Genomic DNA, 11,568 nt, shown 5'->3' on the forward strand with positions numbered 1-11,568 from the left:
ATCAAATGATGAAATAAATACGATATGTCAATTATTACATAAAACACGTGAAACCACACCTTTTAAGATTAATCGATCCAGTTTCCAAAAAAAAAAAAAACAATATTCATCTCTGTAATCTCATACATTCGGCTTAAACCCGTGTGGGAATTGAAGTATTTTGTGTAAGAGAAAGAGTTGGCAGTGTTAGGAAACAAAGTGGAGGTTCATCCAAACAAACCAAGCCAAATGGTCGAAGGCTTTAGCTACCATTACCAATTATGGTTGTCACTATCATGGGGTACAATAATTTGTTTTTCTTGTACTATAATCGTTTTTGTCAATTAAATAATAAAATATCATATAATAACTTGTTCACGTTATCTCGTGTTGAAATTTTTGTAATATATTTTGAGTTATTTCTAGTTTGGTCCTCTAAAAATGATCAATTCACCAAAATACCTCTTTAAAATGATCATCTTTCATTATGATATCTCTTTAAATTTGTCTCCATGTCAACTTTAACAGTTTGATTTTCATTTCAATATTTATATTCATTTTCGAAAGTAATGGTGTCCCTATCTTTCTTCCCTTCTTTGCCAGAAAAGGTCGCGAGCATCGACGATCGACCGTCAGTATCCCAGCAACCATCCGAACTTTTTTTTTTCTCTTAATCTTCTTCCTCCTCGACATTGACCACCCCCTTCATTTTTTCTCTCTTCGTCGTCTCTCTCTGTATCTCTCATTTCTTGATTTTCTTTTTCTTTTTCTCTCCCTTATTGAGTCTAGTTGGGTTGAACTAGAAACTAGGATTTGGAAGTGTATTATGGGTGGGATAACGCTCATGAATCTCAGATATGGGAGTATTCAATCGGAGCAAAACTCCCTCTCGTTGGAAGTAGAAAGTTAACAGAGAGAAGATTAGAGAAAAGAGAACAGGGTCGTGGCTGACAATTTTGGGATCCAGTCCAAACTTTAATCGAGGCCCTTTTACACAAATTTGTGGTAAAAAAAATGTACACGCGAAGTAATAAACACAAATTTGAAATAATTTACCTGTAGAACGTTATAATAAATCATTTATGAACCCAAGTTAATGGCGTGCTCTGTGATTGTCTTAACTAAATAAAAGTCTTCTAATTTGTACAGAATTTAACAAAAATAAGAGTTTCGCTTTTTTGTTGCACACAATCTGAAATCAAGGTTTAGAAAAATTGATTGAGAAAAATTGTAAAAAAAAGTCACATAGATTTGAGAGTGGGAGAGGTCTAGAGAGACTGAGAAAGTTGGGTGTCACAACTTAAAAAAACTAAAATATGCTTGTAATGGGAGTTGAACCCAAGACCTACTATGTGCAAACCAAGCGTACTTACAAAGTGAGCAGGTAACCGTCTAATTTCGTTTAGTTAGACGAAAGATAAAGAACTAATGGGCCCCTTGTAGTGGTGGGCTCAACGCGGACATCCTGCCCGCACTGGTCCGTCCACGAGACTGAGAGCAAAGAGAAAATAATGACGGTGGAAGCTGAAGTGACAGTGGTGGTCTTTGTCGGTAAAGAGAGAAAAAAAGAGATGCAAACTCTTAATTTTTTGAAGATCTCTAGATATTTCTTATTTGCAGCTAGCACGGACAACCTATTCCCGACAAAGATGGGAGCTTGGACGGACACCAAATAATTTAAAAAACTAACACTGTAATAAAAAGAACCATATTGAAGCTCATTTGGAAAACTCAAGATGGCTAAGGAATTTTGTCCAATAATGGTTCGAAAGATGACTTATTTGGCTGTCTCTGGGTGGAAAATGAGCATGTCACGCCATCCATCCGACCAGACAAGATTTTCGGGCCAGAGTCTGGCAAGATTTCAGGCCATGTAACATGGCTGACTTCATTTTCATCAAAAGTTCAAAACTCACCAATCACCACCTCTATTGATGATATAGCCTTCTAATTTGACTTTGTCATCAATCCAACAATTTCTGACATATGGTTCAATAATTTCAATTCAAAAGCCACCTTCATAGCAGCAGCAGGACTTGTAAATTTGAACTTGTGCATGAACACTTCAACACATAATGAAATTATGATCTAAACTAAAAGAACAAGAATAAGAAAAAATACTAATTAAAGAAAAGATAAACTTGCAGCCAGCAAGATTTGATTAATGTAAACCCATTGATTCTAGTGATCTAGAAAAAGTAAGTTACGAATATCACGATCGTACTGTATTATGAAGCTTCTTGTTAGCTAGATTGTCTCTAAGTTTTCATGACTAGTAACTTCTTTTTCTTAAATGATACTTTTCTTTTTCAAATATATTACGACAATAATGAACCTAACTCTTTTTTTATTGAAGATATGGGCTTAGGTGTGAGAATGGGGCAAGACTGGGTGACTGCAATCTATCTCTCTCACTCGACTGGGTCCGTGTCAGTTACCAGCCCAAGCCCGCCAAATGTATCTGGCATGTACCATGTTTCCAGACTCTAGCGATATTCTAGTTAGGCAGAGCCTAAATGGGCTTGCCTGGACTTTAAGCATATATAGGATTGAGGCAGCCACAAGCAAAGACTTCACTTTTTTTTAACTAGGTTTCCTCCCCGTCCTACGGACGGGGAAGATCCCTCTTGGCTAACGCCTGAGAAAATAAATAAATTTAGATTACAACATTCTTGGAAAGAGAATAAAGAAGATAATGGAGAATAAATAGGGAGAGATATCAACAAACAGTTGTAAATCTGACTGAAAATGGTGAGGGAGAGAAATACGTGGGAAGGAAGTTAAATGGGAGAGAAATACGTGTGAAGTTAAATGGTGAGGGAGAGAAATACGTGGGTAGTTATGTAGGGATATCCTAACCACTTTTGGTCGTTTTATACTATTACCCTTCTATTTTGAAGGGATTTACACGAAAAGGGATTTTATAACAACCATTAGATGTGATCTTTATGAAAATCCCAATAAAAATAGAACTGAGCTGTTTTAATATAATAGATAGTAAATGAATATATAATTAAAGAACAACATGAATCAAAAGATTCATGAATTTATCTGAATTTCCAAATCAAATTATTTGCAAATAGAGAGTAGAAGATACAGATACGTTACTATTTTGTCAACGATCTTAACTTTCTCAGACCGAAGGTCTCTGACACGCGGAGAAGAGCTGCCAACTGATGAAGACCATAACCAACGAAGCAGACAGTTCAAAGCCTACAACTTTGGGAAATTGCCAACCTAAACCTCGCTTTAGATAGCTGCACAAGGGTATAAACTTAATGCGCAAGAAAATGAAGAAGCGTACCCAAATTAAATTTAATCCATACGAAGTGAATCCGTTCATATTGTTTGGAAAACAGAAAAATTAATGAATATCGTTCCCAAAAAACGTAAGCGAAAACATCCAAGAAGCTAAACTAGGAGCATTAGAGACTAGACAAGGTCTGGAATCCAATGATTTTGGATTAAAGCACAGTCAGAAAAACACGTACCTTGGGATAGTTGGCATTGTTGCGAGGATTAAAATTTAAAGCACAAATATTTACCATGGGAACAAGAGTCTTTGGCTTGTTTCTCCGGAGCCGACAACAAATATAAATAGATAGAACCATTTATGTCAATGAATAATTACGATCTGTTGTAAAAAATATACCAATGTTACGAGATACTCTACTACTAATGGGGCACCACGTATCTCATTGTCCATACTCTTTTTGGAAGGATTAATTCGTGAACCAATGGCTAAATTTAACGTACTGGAATCTTCACTCTAAGTTAACCCACCGTCTTTGTAAATTGAAGCTTATAAGCTTGAGTAGGTTACTAGTTAAGCTCATAAATTTTACGGAGATAAAATGTCATAGAGTAGGCATAGCTATTACGTTTGCATCATAGAGAGTACATAATTTCTAAGAAAATATTCTAAAACGTAAATGTAAGTTTTCTCATGAACTCTCTATTTTATTCAATCTTATTCAATAGTTGTTCAAAACTATAGTTAATCAAAACTATAGTAACACAACTTTATATAATAAGTAGAGAGAGAGAGAGAGAGAGAGAAAACAAGCTGTTATTATAACAGAAAAGAGAAGATCAGTTGTTAGATTAACTAACTAATCTGTTATTACCTCAGGGATACTTTGGCTGCCTTTATCATCATCTGAGAGTTTGCTGGACCTGTACTTGGGCCTCTCAATTGACTTTGACTTGGTTCTTTGACCATATAAAATATCATCTCAGAACCCTAAGAAATGTTATTTACTCTTCTTCTCAACCCTAGTTCTAATTAGTAAACAATGGAATATAGCGTACCAAAGAGGTGTAACTCTAGCTTAAAACGATACTTACATGGTAGCCTACTGCGTACTGGTACCTATACCACTTACCCTAAGCGATGCGCGTACGTGGTAATGCACGAATTCATTTATAATGAATGAAATGTTCAAATAAGATACATCTATTTATTCATGTTTGTTCTCTCAACAAACTAATACACAAATAAACACAAGAACCTTAACTTGTTCATAAAGAACTATTACGTTCATTACACGGCACACAAACAAACCAGTTTTAAGATAACATAATCGATGATAAATATTTAAACCTTATACAGGATCTTATTGTTCGATACATAATTCTGTTTTCCTTTTCTTAATAAGTTTCTTTAGAAAAGAGACGAGGTGTAACCAGAAGTTTCAGTGGGGTGGCTTTCAAGTTATTTACTCCCGGGCTCTCAGTCATATCGATGGGTTCATTCGACGGGTTTTTAATGTCGAACCCATGTAACAGAGAAGCTAGGCTTAAGTGCACCAGTTGAAGGGCAAAGCTAGCACCAGGACATGCTCTTCTTCCCGACCCAAAAGGGTGGAGGTCATAATGTTTGCCTCCAATATCGTAGTCCTTGTTAGTTGTGAAAAATCTCTCTGGTCTAAACTCTAATGGTTCATGCCATACCTCCGGGTTACGTTGAATCTTCCACATATTTATGAAAAGACGGGTCCCTGCAGGTACATGATATCCTGATACAACACAATCTTCTGTTGATATGCGTGGACTTGTTAATGGAGCCGGTGGGTATAGTCTCAATGCTTCTTTAACTATAGCTTGGAGATATACCAGATTTTTGATATCAGATTCGTTTACTTGTCTTTCACGACCGACATGGGTATCCAACTCATCTTGCGCTTTTTTTATCACATGTGGATGATCGACTAGTAATGATAAGGCCCAAACTATACTAGTCATGGTTGTCTCGCTCCCACTCAAAATTAGAGTCTGCATATATATAAATAAATTAGAAATATACATATATATATATATAACTATTGTTAGAATATTAGTGAAATTGAGGGATGAATATTATAGGTACCAGACAAGTAGACTTGTTGATAGTATCAGCGTCATAATAGGATAGAAGCTTTGGATCTTTAAGTTTCGATATCATTACATCCATGAAATCTTGCTCCACATAACCACCATCTTTTTTCTCTTCTTCACTTAGTGATCTTCTCTTCCTTTTGTGTTCTTCCAACATTTCCTCCAATAAAATGTTTAGAAATTTTCCATTGTCCTTCATCCTTTTCAAGTATGTGGTTGCCATATTATCTAACCACCCCAGGAATGGTACCACATCAGAAAGCCTAAGTTCTCCTACTATCACAAAGAATTCTCTCAATGCTTTTTGATAGGTACTAACTTCATCATTATTATCTCCTCCATTACTAGTAACACTTGCAGCAGGAGAAGTATCATCACCACCAACACCACCGCAAATCACCTTCATAACCGTTCTGAACGTTAAATTGGTAAGCCATCCCTTCATGTTTACCAAAGTTGGAGCACCACCTTTAGTTGATACTAATTTCTGGTGAAGTTTTTGAATGGCATTGGTTATCTCAGAACCCCACACATGTTTTAGAGAATCAACCCTACTATTTGAGAGGAGCTCTTGAGTGACCATTTTTCGCATTTTGACATAGAATTCTCCATAAGGAGCAAGAGGAAACATCGCGTAGCCATAACCCATGACCTCAGAAGCTACTTGATATGGACGAGCGATGAAAACCATGTCATTAGTAGTTGAACACTCTTTTGCTACTTCTGCACTACTCACAACTAGTACTTTATACAGACCCATCCTTAGAGTAAAGATTGGTCCATACTTATCAGCCCAGGCTCCAAATGCTACATGGAGTAGCTTGTTTTTCCCACCCATGAAATGATGAAGATGACCTATAATAGGCCACCCACCCGCCACTTCCGGTGGCTCATTTTTTCGTGATACTCGTTTTCGAAGATTTAGTAATAAAACTAGTAAACCAAAGAGGCCAATGAGAATAGTAGATTTTGAGAGTTGAAGAAAGTTATTACAAGAAGAAAGATCAAATGAAAGACCCATTACTCTATTATGCTAGCATTACTCTATTATGCTAGCAAAAGATCAAAACAAAAAATGGAGAATGTGATGAAGTGGGTTCAAATGGTTTCCCATTAGCTCTATTTATAGTGTTTTTCCCCATGAGACTAGTCAAGTTAGTTGGTCAAGTTTCTTTTATTTGGTCAAATATTATCAAGGAAAACAAACTTATTTTTATTCTGTTATTATTTACTGTATCTATTTTTAAATGGTTCTCATGGTCTTAAAATATCAATAGCTGCTAAGTTTTAAAAAAAAAAGTTATAAATTTCTTCTTGCTAGTGGTGATGCTGATAAAGATGTCATGGGTCGAGTTAGAAGCAGAGCAGTGAAAGGAGCAAAGGGATCCAGAAAGTGATCGAAAATTGTTTTATTAGTAGGACAATGCAAGAAGGAACAAATGATTAGCACATTGAAAGTCATTCTATCACAAAAGGCATCTACTAGTAAAATTGATTAGTATCTGCCTTTCGTTTAATGACCATTGTCTAGTGAAATTTTCATAATAATTAAATAAATACGCTGTCATTATTAGGTAAGGTAAAAAAAAAAGAAACTCCCCTACATTTTTTTCTACAAACAATATATTTTGTGTTATATATTAATTGATTTTGAAGGAGGCTGCTGAGTTCGTTAACTCGACTACAAAAACTAATAGGTTTAATGCAGTTTCATTTGTAAGAATAACCCAAAGATGTAAAACAACGACCAATGTTTACAGAGAACTGATGCGTGATGATTCAGTACCCAACATAACTGAATTGGTGTAACTAAAGTTACTTTGGGGGCATTTTACATTCCTGCAGCAGAATGTTGCATTTTGAATGCATTATATAGAAGAAATTATTAGATAGATAAGGAGTTGCCCCCCCACCACCCACACACACTAAAATGCGTTACCCCTCATTAATATGTTTGGTCGCGATAACTGTGGTATTTTTCGGAGAATCGATGATTAGGTCTTTGATGCACTGCTAGTACTTGTACATCTGAGAGGTTTTTGAAATGACGAATGGTACTTTTATTAAATTAGCTAAAGCTTATTTGTTCATGTTCATTCCTATTACAACAAGATGGACTTTACCCTACGATAGACTGTTAAATCTTGGGTGGAAATTTCTTTTACCTGTTTCTCTAGGGGATCTATTATTGACAACTTCTTGCCAACTCCTTTCACTATAAAGATAACAAGATACTATTCAAATAACGTGATACTTAAATGAAAACTATAAGAAACCTATTCCCCCGTGAACAATTTTGCTGTAACGGGAAATTTAGTCAAAATTCCATAATAATTTTTTGTTTTGGTGAAAAATGATCAGTCAATTTTTCCGGTCTTCAGCTTTATAAGTACCTTTTTAATTTGCAACATCTTTACGACATTTTGCAACAATTTTGCACCACCTTGCAACAATTTTGCACCACTTTACAAAAAATATTGCATTTTTAACCATACAAAATACGAATATTTGGGTTTTTAACCCAAATATAACTTGTCTTATTAACTAAAAAAAGAAGTTTCTCGTAACTGCCTGTTGAAGTTGTTATTTCATCATGTGCATATGTGGATCCCACTTCAATCAATTTGATAACTTAGTAGATTTTCGACATAGTAGGATGATCACACCTCTACAAAATACTATTAGCTACAGTTCGGTTAAGTTCGAGAATGTTATTTTTCTTGCTAATTATCAAGAAAAAACAAAAAAAGTATATGTTTCGAAAATGTAAATAAAACATCTAGTAACAAGTATTACTGACAGTGACATTCATATTAACTCTATTACTACAACTTCCATAACAAATAACATTGAGTGAGTTTTTCAATATCAGTTTAAAATGTAACAATCAAATAGAAGACGAGTAGACAGATGTTAAGTGGATTGCTTATGTTGAAAAAAATGTATTTGATTCTAGTTATAATGTAGTTATTATTCAATGGATTCAAGAGATAAAAATTTGTGAAGAATAATTATATGTATTTGAGTCAAGTACTATAAAACAACAAATGTGATTATGTTGTAAAGTAATCCCACACTCCGTCTACATCGGTGATAAGACGGAGTGTGGTGCTCATCTTAAGAGGTTAAGCACCTTTCCCTAGTGAGCCTTTTAAAAGTGTGAGGTCAGGTGCGCCAAAGCAGACAATACCACTAGCAGTCTAGAAGGCTGGTCTGCACCTGGGGCTGGAGAAAAAGTCCGAAAACCCGAAATCCGTCACAGGTACTCGAGTCCGTTAGAGTTCGCGGGTACCCTAAATCCGAAGACGGGTTTAGCCCGATCGATCCGGTGAAATCAGCGAGTCAGGTTCGGGTTTTGAAGTGCTACCCGACATTCCACCCGAACCCGCCCGTTAACATTTACCCAACATAACCCGCTTAATAATGTCATCCATTTATACGATAATACCTACGTACATTACATGTATGCTTGCCTGTATGTATTTATATATAACACACACACACACACACACACACACACACACACATATATATATATATATATATATATATATATATATATATAACACATAATTGTACATTACTACATATAGGTATGATGGTAAACCATGAATGTGACAGTTGTATGGTGGGGGTGATCAACGTGACAAAATATAGTATTGACCCGGTGAAATGATGTATAAAATAGATTAAATGTACTTTGATATTTTAAAATATTTGAAGTATATAACATATATATACATATATTATTTTTCAAGTGCGGAGTGCCCTTGACAAAGCATTGTTAAGAGAAACTTAATTATTAGTTTCGATGGAAATTTTGGTACCATCGATACAGAAATATTTTTGTCATTTCGAACGAGATATTTCTAAACTTTGGTGAAAATCTAATACCCGACCGCCCTATATCCGAAAATTTTGACGGACTTAGACAGATGGAAATTGGGCCGAAGGCCCAATTTTTTGTTTTATTTTGTTAAAAAGACATCTCATCTTTTTAAAGAGCTAGACCCCATATAACTTTTCAAAATGTTCTTGAAGGACAATTTTGTAGGCACTCTCATTTTCAGGGTCAAAAATACCCTTTGTATGATGAAAAATACCAAAAAAAAAATCAATTTTTTCATAAATTATAAAGTTTTTTTTCTACTCATGAAAAAAACGAACGTGGGAAATTGGTGGATTTCTCCGAGCTGATTCTATAGGGTCGATCTCCTTATGTTTTGATCATCAATCTATTTTAGGTTTTTGTGATTGAATTTCTTACTTGTTGTTAGAAGATGATTTGGAGGGTTTGAGTTAGTTTTGGTGAAAAATTCTAGAGAGAGAAAGTTGCAATTTTCAAGTTTCGAATCTTTAGAGTTGAAGTAATTTTTTTTGCTATGTTAGTTTTGATGTTTTGTTATTTTTGATGTTTATGTTCAAACTTATTTGTTGAATTTATATGGAAGTTATGGAAATATAGTTCATGCAAGGAATGTGTTTGATAAAATGTTTGAAAAAAATGTTGTTGTTTGGAATGCAATGTTAGTTGGTTATACAAAATTTGGGTTGGTTGAAATAGCTCTAAAGTTGTTTGATGAAATTCCTTTGAATAATGCTTCCTCTTGAACAATCATGATAGGTGATTATGTTCAAATTAAGAATTTCATGGAAGTTTTTCGAAGAAATGTAAAAGGATGGTGCTAGAGTTGATAAAATGACAACTATGAATTTTTAGGATATTTAGCTAGTTTTTTGGTAAAACATTCTATTAATATAACAATTTGTAACAAATTTCATGCTAAATCAATTCAAAAACTAATTTGCAAACCATTTGCAAGATTCAACAAGTTACTTGCAAGGCACTGCAAGCGCATTGCAAGGCTCTGCAAGGTGTTTGCAAGGTTATGCAAGGTGTTTGCAAAAGTCATGCAAGGTGTTCGCAACGCTCTGCAAAGTGTTTGCAAGGCTCTGCAAGGTGTTTGCAAGCTTTGCAAGGCTCTGCAAGATTATGCAAGGTGTTTGCAAAAGTCATGCTAGGTGTTCGCAAGGCTCTACAAAGTGTTTGCAAGGCTCTGCAATGCAGTGCAAGGTGTTTGCAAGGTTATCCAAGGTATTTGCAAGGCTTTGCAAGGTGTTTGCAAGGCTCTGCAAGGTGGTTGCAAGGTATTTCTTAGAATAGGGTTAGGTTGGTCTTTTCACTGAAATAGAAAATTACATAATTGCCACCAGGGAGGTGAAGCCTAAAAAACTTTGATGAATCTTTTTTAACCAAAGTCATAATTTCTTAGGGAGTTTGGCCAAATTCTCGTTTTGGATACTAGAATTTTTTAAATAACCTGCCCGATTAAACTCGAGAACCCGAATGGACAAAGAGTTTCAAAGCCCGACTGGCCCCGATCCGATGAAGATGAACCCGACCGACCTGACCCAGACCGCTTCCAACTGCACCGTACTATAACAGATTATTATATTTATGATATTTCAATTGTTTCTTGTTTCTATAAGAAATAGTGCTCCCATATAAAAAATATTCTTGTCTCAACCACTGATTACAAGTCGGTCTCAAATCGGAACCAAAACAAAATTAGTTTTTTTATTTTTGATGAAAGAAGACATTATACCAAAACAAAATTAGTCTTTTTTTTTTTTAGATGAAAGCACACATTAAACCAAAACAAAATTAGTTACACATATTACTAAAAAGAACACATGAAACCATGCCGACTATAATACAGACCACGTGAAATCACGCCTACTAACAATTAATCCATGGGTGTCGTGTCGACCACCACTTGAAGAGATTTTCTGTTTTTACCAGAACCACCCAACACTTTTCGAAGTTAATCCAAGAAGACACGGCCAAGGCCCAAGGGGTTCCTTTCAACAAAAACAAAGGCCAAGGGGTTGATCATGTTCCCGCCCTAGGCCCACCTACTCCCGTCGACGAGAAGGGAAAGGAGGAACTGAGGCGACAATCTCATAAAGGAAGGGGTCCGATCTGCATGTGTTAAGCACGGCGCATTTAAGAAACCAATGGTTGTGTCGCATCCAATATCATCTTTCTGTCAGTCTTCCTTGGTATGTGGTTTTTTTTTTATGAAAGTCCTTTTTTTTTTTTTTGATGAAATTTGATGAAAGTCCTTGGTATGTGGTTGTCATACCTCTGTCAAAAAAAAAAAGAAAACTTTCAACAAAAACAAAAAAAAATGTGGTGGTCCTAACTGTGGG

The 11,568-nt window shown here is 35.4% G+C and overlaps 1 protein-coding gene and 1 long non-coding RNA gene across 2 annotated transcripts; both read right to left on the minus strand.

The window, feature by feature from the left end:
- Positions 1-1,575: 1,575 nt before the first annotated feature.
- LOC147541302 (uncharacterized) lies at positions 1,576-4,233 on the minus strand. The gene is made up of 2 exons (XR_015223799.1): positions 4,107-4,233; positions 1,576-3,236 (listed from the first exon to the last, which is right to left on the minus strand). It is a non-coding gene; the product is annotated as an uncharacterized LOC147541302 (long non-coding RNA).
- A 184-nt stretch (positions 4,234-4,417) lies between these two features.
- LOC147541303 (demethylepipodophyllotoxin synthase-like) lies at positions 4,418-6,666 on the minus strand. The gene is made up of 2 exons (XM_086636732.1): positions 5,348-6,666; positions 4,418-5,253 (listed from the first exon to the last, which is right to left on the minus strand). The coding sequence occupies exons 1-2, from the start codon at positions 6,374-6,376 to the stop codon at positions 4,630-4,632; spliced, it is 1,653 nt and encodes a 550-aa protein (XP_086492858.1). The 5' UTR covers positions 6,377-6,666; the 3' UTR covers positions 4,418-4,629.
- Positions 6,667-11,568: the final 4,902 nt, after the last annotated feature.

The sequence above is a fragment of the Eschscholzia californica genome, unplaced genomic scaffold (assembly GCF_041429995.1).
Source record: "Eschscholzia californica isolate CP2 unplaced genomic scaffold, dmEscCali1.0.p SCAF_4, whole genome shotgun sequence".
Classification (NCBI taxonomy): domain Eukaryota; kingdom Viridiplantae; phylum Streptophyta; class Magnoliopsida; order Ranunculales; family Papaveraceae; genus Eschscholzia; species Eschscholzia californica.

Excerpts from the sequence above, each read along its gene's own strand:
- LOC147541303 (XM_086636732.1), bottom strand. The coding sequence starts at position 6,376 with ATGGGTCTTTCATTTGATCTTTCTTCTTGTAATAACTTTCTTCAACTC. Across the intron at positions 5,254-5,347 it reads TCAACAAGTCTACTTGTCTG|ACTCTAATTTTGAGTGGGAG; the intron begins GTACCTATAATA and ends ATATATATGCAG.